Genomic DNA, 15,264 nt, shown 5'->3' on the forward strand with positions numbered 1-15,264 from the left:
ATGTTAGTCATAGGCCAAGATGAAAGGTTAGGTTTGAGTGTGTTTAGTGGGTTAAAGTGGACCTGACCTCTTGTACAGGACAGAAAGAAAACATAGAGAATTGCACCCTGTATGTATTTAGAGAGTTTAGTCTGTCTAATTCTCCCTCAGCTGTCACTAATCACAAATGTGATTTGATCTCTCAGGTGTGTCAGCTGGCTGCCTTGGCAGATCAGCTAATTTCTCAACACAGGATTTTAACCCTGTGTCTACTTCCTTGAAAGCAGGAAGAAGACACAATGCAGATGTATTGCAGGATTTGTATCAGCTGTAACAAAGAAATGTTTTCTCTTTGTTATTTTGCTTTCGCTTATCTTTTAGAGCAGAGAGGAAGTTCTGAGTTCAGGTCCGTTTTAGTAAAGTGATTAATATGAGGTTTAGTCCACCAGAGAAGCATCGCACATTCATGACTTGCCTGCTGGGATTGTTGTGAGCATCACTTTATCCACCAGAGACAGCGAGAACGTGGCGATTACAGCGTTTGGGCCCTCATTAATAGTTTATGCTTAGAAATATAAACAGCCTAACAATTGGAACTCATCGTAGGGCTTTTATTCTCTGCTTTATTTCTCCTCCTTTTCTTGTACTGAGGTTCCGCCGCATGCAGCAGATCTTTGACTTATTATTGGAGTTGTGATTATTCAGCAGTGCAAAAGTAATTTTCACAAGTTATGACTGCTGTAATTTATGTTAAGCAGTCTAATTCTGGAGTGCAACTCTTCACAGCATTAGCATTCAGGGAAAAATCGCACTGCTGTAACAGATTGTGGAATCTGCTTCAGCAGACAGCTTGAAGTAGATGTTACGTATCTGAGAACATTTATCTCAGAACTCTGCTTTGGGCTGTCATGCTGCAAATATGGCGGTTGACATTTCAAACCTCCTTTGTAAAATACATCCCCTTCCAAAACTTGTTTTGGTTCTCAGATAAATGAAAGAACCGTTAGAGTTTCGGTCACATTCTAAAGCCACATTTGGTCCATTAGAGCTCTTTCAGCAGCGTGATGGAATTGTGATTCCAAAAGCGCTAGGTTAATGAAAGTCAATGTAGGTGATTTGCACAGTTGCCATTGTGGCACCTAGTGGACATCCGGGGGGGACAAAGGACATACTGGGACAGAGGCCACAGATGGGTGACAAATGTGAGTGCAAGCATAGTGGGACATCCGGGGACTAAAGAGGACATGCTGGGACAGAGGCCACAGATGGCAGATGGGTGACAAATGTGAGTGTGGGCATAGAGGGACATTCAGTGCGTACAAATACTCGCCGGCGGGTCCTGCACGCATGAACTGGCTAATTTCTTTTTCCTGTTCTTGCGTTCCATCTCCTTGTAACAGCGCCCAGGGGGCACTGTTTCAGGGAAATGGATCACAGGAACAGGAAGGAGGATGAAGTAATTCACGCACGCAGGACCTGCCGGCAAGTGAGTATTTATATACCCCGCAGTTTTTCGTTCGCCTGCCGCTACATCGCCCCCCCAAAAAACAGGGCTGTGGAGTCGGAGTTGTAGTCGAGGAGTCGGAGCAATTTTGGGCACCCGGAGTCAGAGTTGGAGTCGTTGATTTCATAAACTAAGGAGTCTGAGTCTGGAGTCGGATGATTTTTGTACAAAATCCACAGCCTTATTAAGTATTAGACTAAGGAGTCGGAGTCTGAGCCATTTTGGGTACCCGGAGTCGGAGTCGTGATTTCATAAACTGAGGAGTCGGAGTTAGAGTCGGAAGAGTTTGGTACAGACTCCACAGCCCTGCAAAAAACGGTAAACATATGATTACCATGCACAATCAAACTGCGGTATACCATCATACCGGTATACCGCGGCAACCCTAATGGGGACAGTTGAGGACACAGGAGGGACAGAGGAGGACACAGAATGTACAACTGGGTATACAAGGGGGACATAATTGGTGAGAAAAGGCCCATAAGAGGCCCCTGCACCATGGATGCATCAGATTTAGTATATTTTTTTCCCCCTAATTTTTGTCCGCTAAACCTTGGTGACAAATGTGAGTGTGGGCATAGTGGGACATCCGGTGCGTATGTCCCACTATGGCCCAAAGTGTCTTATTGTCCGAAAAATACGGCACTTAGTTTGAGGAATGAGTGCTGTTCAGGGAATAGAGGAGGAGGGACAGTGGGCAATGTGGGAACAAGACAAGGTAATGGGCTTGTTTTTTGCTTGAACATCACGCGACAGCTGTACATATGCTAGACTCTTGCCCAACATGGCACTGAACAATTGCCTTGGCAAAAGATCCTCTAATGTGTTCAAGACTTGAAACTGGTTGAAACTGAATGCTGACAAAACTGAGGTCCTTTTTGTCCAAAGCCAGCGCTCGCCATCAAAACAGCTCTATCCTAAAGCAACACCAATCAGGATTGGGAATTCAGACATAAACAGCTCCAACTTTGTGCGCAGCCTTGGACTACTAATCGATGGGGAATTGAGTTTCAGAAACCAAATTTCATCTGTAGTTACCGTAGTTTTCCTACTATCATCTGAAGAACATTGCAAAGATTAAACATCTGATTCCCCCAGAGGATCTTCCAACCCTAGTCCACGCCTTCATCACATCACGACTGGAATACTGCAATGCCCTTTATGCTGGCCTCCCCAAAAAGGACCTGCGTCGCCTGCAATTAGTGCAGAATGCTGCTGCCAGATTGCTAACAAACCAGCCTCGCCACTGTCACATTACACCGATCCTTCGCTCACTGCACTGGCTACCAGTAGAATGGAGAATACTCTTCAAGATGGGACTGCTGACATTCAAATCCCTGCACAATCTGGGCTCTGGATACATGAAGGACTTGCTGAAGCTGCACCACACCTCTCACAACCTCAGATCAGCAAGTTCTATAAACTTGGTCACTCCTAGACTGCACCTCAAAAAATCTGGAGACAGAGCCTTCTGTCATGCTGCCCCTACTCTTTGGAACTCCCTGCCACACCCAGTAAAGACAGCACCATCCCTGGAGCTATTCAAATCCAGACTGAAAAGCCACCTGTTTAGCCTGGCATTTCCAGACTTTTTAAATTCTTCCTCTGTACCACGATGGTCTGAGCCATGCTTATGCGCTTTGAGTCCTACGGGAAAAAAGCGCTTTACAAATGTTAGTTGTTGTTCAAGACCTTTAGACACTGGAAGCGATAGGAATTCTGAGAGGGGACACAGAACTCTATAAAAACAAACAAACGCAAAGAACTTCTAACCTCTCTCCCACACTGTCCAGAACTAAAATGTTTTGTTTTTTGTTTGCAGAGATTGGCTGTAAATCAAAAACAAAGAAATTTGATTTTTACATCATTTTTTTTCCTCTCCACTCTGGGTTGTTTGCCCTTTTAAATTTAATGAGGGTTGTTTGGTATTTGGAGTGAGTTTTTTTTTTTTTTTTTTTTTTGCGATTTGCTCTGGAATGTCCTCAGTCAAATTACGTCTCCCTCAATCGATCAGCTGACAGAATATGATTTAGCAGTTTCATATGCTCCGCGCTGACGCCCCGAGGCGCGAGATACCCCGTAACACCAGCCGATGATGAGCTCCGAGTCTCACCAAGTTAAGAGCCTGATTGATCATTTCAAATCTTTCATCTCGGAGGTACAATTCTCCTCTGCTTGTTGGATCGGGGTCAGGTAGACACAAAAAGCAAAGGCTAGAATACCCTGGGCAGCACCTTCCAGTTTAATATAGTTTATAGGAAGAAAGTCTAGCTGATATCTGATGGCTGGTGTTTGTAGATATAAATATCCTTGTTTTGTTTTTAACCCAAGGGGGAAAATCGATGCTTGATCTTCCAGGACTATCGGATTCAGTTGAAGAATTGTCGTTGTTTTGAGGTTGTGCCAGGCGGTCCCACAACATTAAAACATAATTTACTTACCTGTTTAGTATTTATTGCCGCACCTTTATATAGTCTTTGTTGTGTGATTGTTTTTCCGACTGAACTTTTAGAGCAATCCTTTACTTAAGAGCTCAAGTCTACTCCAAACTTTACTTTTTGGATTTTGAAGCACTGTTTTGTTATTATTGGTATTGCTGTCTGTCTTTTCTTAATCTAATGATTAGAGATGGTTAGTGCGATGCAAGAACAACAAAACATTTGTAACTAACCATTCGCAAAGTGCTTTTCTCCTGTAGAACCCAAAAGCACATAAACTTGTCTCAGATCAGTACACAGTGATGTATACCGGGAGAAAAGCAATGTGAACATAAATGCCAGATTAAACAGGTGGCTTTTTAGTTTTTTGATTTAAACATGTCCAGGGTTGGAGCTAAGTTTGGCAAGGCATTCCACAGGGTCGAGGCAGCATGACAGAAGGCTCTCACTTCAAATGTTTGTAGTTGACTGTGACAATGGATGATTGGATTAGGACTGCAGACTCTAATGTACAGTACTGTATTTGTTGTCCCATAGAAAACTCACCTTCCCCCCCAAGCTCTGGAGACATCAGAGATACACCTTATCAGCCTAAGGCCATTCACTATTTAGGCTGCTGAGTATTTGGCTCTCCACAGGAGGCAGACAGCTAGGCACCTGAGAGCAGAGCTGGTTTCATGTTTGTACCTCATGGAAAAGGAGTTGGATTGTGTCTGGGGAAGGGAGAGCAGCTCACTGGATCTGTTGTGAGCCAGGAGAATTCCCCATGCGGCTGGGACCCAGAGAGGGTTTGCTGAACTTAGTGTCCTGAGGCCCTGGACTGTGGACTGGAGTATCTCACCTGCATCTGGTCGTGTAGACTTGTCGGATGTCTACTGGATATTGGGACTGATGAGAACTGCATCTATTGGGACTGTTGGGATCTGTTGCGCACCTCTTGGACACCTTCTATTGGTGGAGTTACTGAACTTTGGGACTCATGTTGCTTTGCCTGCGAAGCTGGGAATTGTGACTGCTTGGTAGGGGGAATCTGGGACACTCCCTTGTGGATTATATAGTAATATTGTGAACTTTTTGTGTGAACTGTGTGACCAATAAATGCCCCGTCAGTCGAGTTTTGTTTAATCTGCCGCTATACACTGTGTCTCTGGGCTCTGTGGTCTCGGAACCGTCACATTGACCTTTGGGGCTAGTCAAATATATTGTATCCTTTTGATCTGAGGTTGTGGGTGGTGTGATGCAGTTGCAACAAATCCTTCAGGTACCAGGGCCCAGGTCATGTAGGGATTTGAATGTTAGCATGCCGATTTTGAAAATGATTTTCCATTTTATGCGTAGCCAGTGTAGTGAGCAAACAATTGGTGTTATGTGGCAATGGCCGGTTGGCTTGTTAAGTCTTGTGGCAGCATTCTGTACAAGCTGCAGGTCTTTATTTGGGTGGGGTGCATAGAGGGCATTGCAGTAGTCCAACCCTGATGTGATGAAGGCGTGAACTAGGGTTGGAAGATCCTCTTTAGGAATGAGGTGCTTAATTTTTGCAATATTCCTTAGGTGAAAGAAGGAACGTTTCACAACAGCTAAAGTTGTGGTGTCAACGTTGTCTGGAGCTGCTTTGCTGTTAGGCGCTGACTTCCAACGACAATGACCTCAGTTTTGGTAGCATTTAGTTTAAACCAGTACAGTGGAACCACCTCTTAAATGAAAATGAATTTCCCCATATGGATTAATAGAAGCTTAAAAGATTTGTTCCACAATCTAAAAACATTCATAGAAAAATATTTAATAATGGGGCTTTAAAGGAAACCCGAGATTAAAAAAAAACATTTACGGTATACTGTATTTTTTGGACTATAAGACTCACTTTTTCTCCCCCAAAAGTGGGGTAAATAAGTCACTGCGTCTTATAGTCCAAATACAGGGAGTTCCTGACTTGTGAATGCCCGCCAATACAAGCCTCCTAACCCGCCGCAATGTCAGTGACTCCCTATACTTCGCTCATGCAGAGGAGGACACATGGGGACAAGTGGAGGACAACTGGGCATAGAGGACACAAGGGGGACAGAGGACACAGGGAGACACGAGGTACAAGGGGGCATGAGGTACAAAGGGGGCAGAATCCACAAGATGCCCCTTCACCATGGATGGACCAGGTTTAGTAACTATATTTTCCCCTGGTTTTTGGCCTCTAAAACTAGGTGCGTCTTATCGTCCGGAGCGTCTTATAGTCCGAAGTACATTCTTGAGGCTTCCTCCAGCCCCCTTCAGGTCGTCTGCTCTCTCACCATCCTCCTGGGCCCACCTCTGCTAGATGTCCAGGTATATCTTCCAATCGATCCTAGGATCGGCTGAGGTCATCTGGTGTACTCCATCTTCTCTGTGTTGGATCCCTTATTGGCACCTCTCACTTTCTTCAGCCACCTCCGGTTGACATCTGCCTGCCTCTTATTCTGCTCCCTTCCTGCACCATTTTCATACTCCTTTTTTTTGTTGGCGATTTTCCCACCATTGACTTTTTCATAGAATCCCCCCCCCCCCTTTTTTTTCTTTGTTTCTTTAGGTTCCGTTGCACATATTACAGCATTATTAGCACTAGCACTTTATTGGTCTCCTACCTGACTATCCGTAATTATTATTATTAATACTGCACTATGATTATTTGATATTACAGCAAAGTTCTCCGGAGTTCAGGCATCCGGAAGTGTCAACAGGAAAACGGGGCCCTTATTGGGGGGGGCTTCCTGTGGTTGCTGGCGGGTGGTAAAACGCTTTCCAAGGCTCCAGTGATGGCTAGCACTCTCCCTCTATCTCCCAGCACGCTCCTAGCAGCTTGCGTCATCTGTGTACGGAAGCCGGAGTGTCACATGACCCGATGCGGGTCAGCTGACACTCTGGCTTCTGTGCACTGGGGAAGCTGGGAGACTGCCAGACATCGCTGGAGCCTCAGTAAGTATTTCGGGGGGTGCTGTGCTTTTGGGGTCGATTGCTCAAGCAACTGACAAGCACAGGTATCCGGCATCAAGCGATCCCTGCCGGTGCCAGATACAGGGGATTTTGCCGTATTACCCCGCCTCATCAGCTCTATGCTGTTAATTGTTTTTAATCTTGTTTTATGGTTGTTCAGTAAAGATATCTTTGCATATTAAATCAATTACTGGCCAATGTTCTCCCCAGGCTCTTTTAGCCGGTTGCTCCACCCAGCTAGTTTTGGTGAGCACCCGGCTGCTATCAGCTCACCTCCTGTAGAGATGGCCCGAACTGTTCGCAGCAAATAGGCCATGGAGAATGATTTCCGCATTCATCATACTACGCTTTACTGCGCAGACGCTTTCCCAGTGGCCGTGCGTCCTTGATTGACCGCCTGCTACCAAGAGTGCTCTGCATCAAGTTGTGCGCATGCGAAGAGCTCTCCCAGCGACAGGCGCGCAATCAAGGACGCATGGCCGACGGGAAGGCGTTTGAGCAGTAATACGACGAATGTGGAAATGACCCTGAGGTCATTCCCCATGGCCTGTTCGCTGCAAACAGTTCGGCGAACAGTTAGCAACATCACTATCCTCCTCTTATGCTGTAAGCAGAGAAGCGCCAGCCCTGCATTCTCTCATCTCGCCCCACCACAGCTACTTTTTCATGCCACCCGGCTACTTTTTCATGCCACCCCGTAGTAGGCTATCAGATTGCAGCTTGCTTACAGTGACAGCAATGTTGTGCTATTTCTGTGACTGGGGAGCCAACAGGAACGTTACCAGGCAGTTCTGATGACAGAAAGTAGAGGAAAATTGAAATGTTAGAATCAGAATCTTTTTATTTGGCTAAGCACGACTGGGTCATGCCTGAAATTGGGCTAGCCATACACAGGGCTAAGTGTAGCAATACACAAAATACGGTACAACAATTCCAACAATTACCATTAACCAGAAAAGTTACACAGAGTTAAACCACAGATTGTACAAAGTGCACAGTGCAACAGTTCCTATCATGGACAGGCTTGTACAGATAAAGCCAGCGTGTAGGGGGAGAATGATCAACGGATGGGAATAGAGTGCATAGAGTTCAATGAGTTGACGGCTGACGGGAAGAAGCTGGTCCTGTGCCTTGAGGTCTTGGTGGCGATAGACTGGAATCTCCTGCCCAAAGGGAGCCGATTGCAGGAGCGGTAGCCTGGATGTGAGGGATCATTGGCGAAGGGAGGAAGCTGTAATTTTTTTTTTTTTTTCATAAAACAAATTTCCACTTGCATTATAAAATTGCCGTAATTAGAGAGGGCTGCTGTGCAAGTCTTTTCTGCTGTTTGTTTATTACAAGTTATCTGTCACTTTCAATCCGCAGCATTCCTTCAATTTAGAAAAACTGCCAGTAAAGCTCAAATCTCTTTTCTTGGCAATCTTGGCATGGGTACTTTCTGTGTGCTCCAGTGATGGGCTGCAGCCGAGAGGACTCGTACTCCAATTTGTGGATCAGCATTTCACCATGTAATGAGAATCATTTGCAATAATAATCTATTGGTTTTCATTCTAGTCACATGAAAATCAATGCCGCCCCATTTCTGCGACTGGAGATAATGAGGCAGATGTATCATGGCCAGTGTTAAGAAAACAGCAGCACTTGCTCAGATCAACCAATTAGTATTCTTTTCTTTCCTTTAAAGCAGGGGTCGAACTGAAATACAAAGGGGGCCGAAATTCAACACTGGGACCTAGTCGGGGCCAACCTCCATGTCTAGTGACCATCTTTCTCCCTTATAAAGTTCCCAGGTGTCTAGTGGTCTCTTCCCAGCACTACACAGTTCCCTGGTGTTTAGTGGTCATCCCGCCCCTATACAGTTTCTTGTCTAGTGGCACCCTCCCTGCCCTATATAGTTCCCTGGTGTCTAGTGCACCCCTCCCTCCCCTATACAGCTCCCTGGTGTCTAGTGTTTTCCCCCTTCCTTCCCATATGGACTTCCATGGTGATCTAGGGCTTACTCTCCAATATAGCACCCCCTGGTGGTTTAGATTTGGCCAAACAATGCAAAGTGGGTAAACCACTTGGAGACCAAATTTAATGGCTCTGAGGAGCCGGAGTTGGGCGCATATGCTTTAACCTCCTAACGACCGCGTCACGCCAATGGGTGTGAATGCGGCGTCTCCCCCAGGACCGCCTAACGTCAATTGGCATCGAGTCCTGAGGGAGTGTTTTGCTGGGGACCGCGCATCTTCGCTAACAGTCTGCCGGCCACGATCACCGCTAGCAAACTATTAGACGGTGAAACCGCTGTCTATTTACATTGTACAGCGATGCACTAGATCGCAGCGCTGTACAATGTAAATAGACATCGGTTTCGCCGCCTAACCATTCGCTAGCAAGTTCCAACAAAGAAGAGAAGGAGAAAAGCCCCGCACTCCACAATCACTGGGAGAATACACAACCTGTGCAGCTGCTGATTCACTGTGCCTCCACGAAGTGAACGACAACTTAGCAATGCTTGAGAGAAAAGACGTGGGCACCAGGGCACTACAGCCAACTTTTATTGCACTTTCTTGTGTAAAAACAATGTAGCAGCATCAACATGGAAACACCATAAGTTACTTCACCCGTCCAGATGACACCTAACACACAGAGCCCGTCCTCCCGACAATTGTTTCGCACCTTCCGGTGCTTGTTCACAGGATTTTAGCTCAGTGGCGTCCTATTCCAACAACGCCACGGAGGAATGGGCGTAATGAAGTAGCTGTCAAAGCCCACGCCCATCCGCCTGTCCAATCCAATCCACCACCTATTCCCATAGCCGATGAGGGAGTGCGCATAGTATTCACGCACATCCGCCCTCAGCAACACATATATCCGCCAATCCAGGCTGCGTGTGACGTCAACGTAACGCAGACATCCGCATCGCCATGGAAACGGGTAAACACACCCGAAGATCAATCCAGGCCACTCCCTCCAAGCAATCCAAGAGGGATAGAGGCCTGTTATTGGCCCTGGCGGACTTGTTTTTGGGGCGGGGAGGAACGGACAGGCAGGCAGGCGCCAATGAACACGTACATCATTATTGCCTCACGAGTTTTTAGAGTATAATACACATTACAGATAAACATCGAGGCCTTGAAAATACAATCAAACATGACACCCATCCCACGAAAAGTGCATACAGCAATTAATATTTAAGACTGAACCCACCCTATTATCCCACTAACACACTATGAAGAACTTATGCCAGCAACCACATATACAAGGTAAGGTAAGTGAGACAACGACTAGGAGAGAAGTGAAAGCATTATTTATACTTTACGTCTATCTCTCCATTCGCTAGCAGTTAGCACTGAGCTGTCCCCTCCATTGGCTCAAACAATAATCGTCTCTCATAGGCCAATGCCTGTGAAAGCCGATCACACTGATTGGCTCTTTAGGGGGAGGGAGGGAGAGCGGGTCAATTTTATTTTTAATTACAAATTTTCATTTTTTTTTAAATTTATCACAATAAAATTAATATAAAACAAATGTAGCAGCAATTAGAACCCACCAACAAAAAGCTCTGTTGGTGGGCAGAAAAAGCGGGGGGAATCATTTGTGTGCTCAGTTGGATGCTTCTGCAGCTAGCAATTAAAGCTGCAGAGGACCAATTTGTAAAAAATAGCCTGTTCACTATGGCAGTTTAGGCCTACGGTCCTTAAGAGGTTAAAGTGCTACTTGAGTGAAAATAAACTGATGAGATAAATAATTGTATCTATCCTCCTCCTCCTAAAAATTACTTTTAGATCCCACAGTTTTATATTATGTTTGGGGGCTGTGGCTTAAAGTATAGAGGCAGAGGATCAGCAGGACAGCCAGGCAATGTGCATTGTTTAAAGAGACTATGAAGCGAGAATAAATCTCGCTTCAGAGCTCATAGTTAGCAGGGGCATGTGTGCCCCTGCTAAACCGCCGCTATCCCGCGGCTAAACGGGGGTCCCTTCACCCCAAACCCACCCCCGCAAGACTTGGTCGCAAAGTTGGTCGTGAAATATCTCTTCCTGGAGGCAGGGCTAACGGCTGCAGCCCTGCCTCTAGTCGCGTCTATCAGACGCGCATCGCCGCCTCTCCCCCGCCCCTCTCAGTGAAGGAAGACTGAGAGGGGCGGGGGAGAGGCGGAGATACGCGCTGACACACACGCGTGGGGCAGGGCTGCGGCGGTTAGCCCTGCCCCAATGCGGAAGCGCTCCACGGCTGCACGGAGGGAATTTGGGGGTGGAGGGACCCTCGTTAAGCCGCGGGATAGCGGCGTTTTAGCAGGGGCACACATGCCCCTGCTATCGATGAGGTCTGAAGCGAGATTTATTCTCGCTTCAGACTCTCTTTAAAAGGAGATAAATACAGCAGCAAGATTAGCTCTAGGAAAAAGTCATAAGTCTATCGGTTCACATACTTTTTCCACCTGCACTGTGAATGTTTACTTGGTTTGTTCAATAAAAACATAAAAATTATTTGTGTGCTATTAGTTTATGCAGACTGTGATTGTGTAAGATAAAGATCAGATCACATTTTATGACCAGTTTGGGCAGAAATCCATCTCATTCCAAAGGGTTCACATACTTTTTTCTTGCTACTGTATATCAGCCTTCGAGTGCCTCTCACTTCAGGTGTGGTTTATAAGATAAACGTCTGATTGTTCTCCACAGGTATCCACTCTACATTTCTCCGGTTCTCTTCCACCATTTACCCATTTTAAATTCTAGTCTAGTGAAACATTTGTTAGAGGTTATTTTGGGTGGACGTTTAGGAATAAACGCTGTACAGAAATGTTTCTCTACGGAGAAGAAAGAAGGGGAGGAGAGCGAACAGCCCCTCACTACAGGAACTTGAAAGGGAGTTTCTGCAATAGATATTGAGCATTTGTGGTCCAACACAATGAATCGGTGACATTTTCATGGAGCGAAATGGCTGTACATCCTCTAGGGCAGGGGTCAGGAACCTCTTTGGCTGAGAAAGCCATAAACACCACATATTTTAAAATGTAATTCCGTGTGAGCTATACAGTAGGTTTCAAACTTGGACAGTGCGCATGAGCAGCAGAGGGCTCATGTCCCTGTTGCCACGGTGATGTGTATACAGCTGATCCGCCGGGCAGCAGAAGTGTCAGACACGTCTTCAGCTTTCTCTTGGGTTTCAGCAACATCCGCAATTTCCCCAAGAGCCAGACAGGAGAAATACCGACTAACAGCTTGTACAATTAGTTAGCTGATTTGGGCGTTGATTCACTTTGTTGTATGAGATCCCAGCACTTTGTCCCAATAGGCTGCCTGTCAAGCTTAGTGTTGCACTGACACACTAAGCTGCGCTGCTTGAGCGTTGTAGCTTAGTGAATCACCCCCTAACTGTGAGCCTAATGTAGCCATCAAAAGAGCCACATCTGGCTCCTGAGCCATAGGTTCCCCATTCCTTCTCTAGATGATCAGCCTGATATTGATGCTTGTCATTTCATCAATAAAGGCTCTTAAAGGGGAACTAAACCTAGAATGTCCTCTCTGCTGTAAAAGATTAGCAACATGCTGATAACCTTTATGAACAAAAAGATCTTTACAATTTATGGAAATCCTAAAAAACACCCTGAAGTTTACTAGTTGGTTTCACTTTGCATGGAGCATTGAGAGGGTTAAGCCTCAGTGTTTACGGTTTGGGGAGAGCCTCTGCAATGCTCCAGTAGTCTACTCACAGCTGCTGATAAGAACTAATTAGACACTCAGATCTGCCTAAACAAGCACAGGAACACAGAGCAGTGGATTTCTTCAGCAACTATACATGGAATAAAGACTTTTCATTGTGTGCTGTGCTAGAGTGTGGGTCCGGTTTAGGGCGAGTGCAGCTTTTGCCACCTGTCATGATATATTTCCCACAGTAGATTCCCAGGATTAATTTTGAATGAGTTATCTTTCTTTCGTTGCAGACATAAGATGGGAAGGTCAAACAGAAAACAAAGAGAGCCGGATTCCTCTTCCTTACCATGCGTGGACGAGGACTTGTCATATCTCCCCGACAAGCTCCGAAAGCACCTGCTGCCTTTTCAGAAGGAAGGAGTCCTGTTCGCACTGCGGAGGGAAGGAAGGTAACTTGCTGTTCATTGGTGAATGTAGGTTAATTATTAGTGGGGGAACTCTTACCCTAGTATGGCTCTGCCAGGCGTGAGATGAGGGGCTGTCAGCGCACTGCTCCTTCCAACCTCCCCCCCCCCCCCCCCCAACCACCCACACACACTTCTTTCCAGCACAGTGAAGGTTAAACCGCTACAACCGTAGCAGAGTCATCAAACAGGCAGCTGTGCTTCACATTAATCACATTTTTTTTCCTTTTTTATTGTATCGCCTCAGTTCCCCGGTGATTGTTATGTAGCAGTCAAACTTTCCTAACGCCTCTTAAAACCACGAAGTCCGACTGACATCCGTCCCTCCCTAATGGGGATGAAACAAGTTCTGGTTCCCCTTGACTACCTTCCCCGTTTTCATCTTTATTCATCCGCCAACACTTTCCAAGATCAAACCTTTGTTTACTTTTTTTTTAGTTGTTTTTATTGTTCCTTTCTCATGGTAAATACATGCCTCGCTCCCGTCGTTTTCTCACAGTCTCCATGCCAAGAAGATCTTCTTCTGCTGAGCTCACACATTTCTACATAGACCTTTGTTTTTTTTAATTTAAATGTAGATCTATTCCTGGGTTTATGTTACTGGTCGTCCTCTTTCCTTGCTTAAGCTGTATTATGTAAATGCTGTAGAGGTTTTTTTTCTGTTTTTGTTTTTTCCCTTTTTCTTCCCTCTTGTAGCGAGCGCTGCTTTGTGGTTTTTGGTTATTCAGGATGGACGTAGCTTCTTGTTATATGTCCTCATGCAGTTAATTGCTTGCACAAAAATAATAAATACCTTTTGTGCTCTTTGTTTTTTTTTTCTCCACTGTTGTGAGGACTAATTTGTTAATTAGGGTTTATCTCTGACAAAGTAATATGGTTTGCAAAGGTTAATAATAACAGTAATATTGTAATGTGGATTTAAATAGCAACTCTACATTCTGCATAAACCTACCTTCATAGGTCATGTAAGTTTAAAGGAGTACTGTAAGGAGGGGTGGGGGGGGGGAAAAGAGTGGAGCTTACCCGGGGCGTCTAATGGTCCCCCGCAGATGTCCAGGGCCCCCTGCGCAAGCTATTCACCGGTGCTCCGATCCCTGCTGCCGGCCAGACTGAATGCTCAGTCGGGGATTTCATCAGGGCTTATAACAAGCAGGCTGAGCAGTGAAGGATGAAATGGAGAGCAGGGTAGGTGTTTTCTCTAATGCTCCCACTGATATACAGTATATGGTAAAATACATGAGGGTGCTTCGTCTCTGGTTCACATTAAGCTGGAATTTTTTATTGACTCAAGTATAAGTCTAACCAGCAAAGTTAATGGCTGCACTTGGGGACCAGGAATAATTAATACCTACACTTGGGGCCAGGAGGGGTTAATGACTGCACTGCATACAGTATTACAGCCATTACCCCTCCTGTCCCTAAAGTGCAGCCAATACCTCCTCCAGGCCCCCACGTGCAGCTATTATTCCCTCCCCTTCCTGCAGCCCAGTATTCCCCCCCCCCCTGCCGCTTTCCTTGTTAATTGTGGCCAGGACTTTTAGACCTGTGTTTTCTTGGCATTTGCTTTATCAAGAAATTGTCACTTACCACAGGGTAAATTGCTGCAAATGGGAATGTCATTATTAGTACACATATTACTCAGTGTGCTCAGTGTTACCCGTGACTCGTGTATAAGTCGACCCCTATACTTTTATTTAGTAAATCAGACCCAAATTTCTAGACTTATACTTGAGTATATACTGTATATTTTTACACGAAGACAACTTTGTATTTCTGAAACGCCCGTACTTTTTTCTGTGTTTTCTCACAGGATATGATTTTTCACCTCATCTAACTAATATATTTACAGTGTCTAGCATAGTTCATGCAATGGGAGTAAATATTGTATAAGGCCTCCTACCTCATTATGTGTGACAAACCGCCAGGGTTGTGGAACTGAAAGATTTGTGATTTGTACTCTCATTAACTGTAAACTGAGAGCCGGACCTGGAGTTGTCTTGCTTTCTCTGCTTCTTTCCCAAACACTTGGAACACAGCATAGGCAGCTGCAACTGCTGGGGGAAGAACCTGAAGGCGGAATCAGGACGTAGTAGCTTTGTGATCTTACATGGACTGTTCTTCATTTATAGTCGGTGTGAGAGCAGATTGGTTTGTAGGGCAACACGGCCTGGCGATATGTTTGATTAGGAACAGTAAGAGATTTGGTAGAAACTGCAGTAAGACTCACAAAGGCCAGACAATATCAGTCATCTCCCTAATGGACTGACACG

General features: G+C 45.5%; 1 protein-coding gene across 1 annotated transcript in view; it reads left to right on the forward strand.

Annotated features, from left to right (window-relative positions):
- The window catches only part of ZRANB3 (zinc finger RANBP2-type containing 3), a 413,220-nt gene that overhangs the window by 29,118 nt on the left and 368,838 nt on the right, over positions 1–15,264 (forward strand). The window contains exon 2 of the mRNA XM_068245929.1: positions 12,821–12,979. Coding sequence (XP_068102030.1) covers positions 12,828–12,979 — 152 coding nt within the window. The 5' untranslated portion in view covers positions 12,821–12,827. The remainder of the gene's footprint in view (positions 1–12,820; positions 12,980–15,264) is intronic.

Source organism: Hyperolius riggenbachi, chromosome 7 (assembly GCF_040937935.1).
Source record: "Hyperolius riggenbachi isolate aHypRig1 chromosome 7, aHypRig1.pri, whole genome shotgun sequence".
Classification (NCBI taxonomy): domain Eukaryota; kingdom Metazoa; phylum Chordata; class Amphibia; order Anura; family Hyperoliidae; genus Hyperolius; species Hyperolius riggenbachi.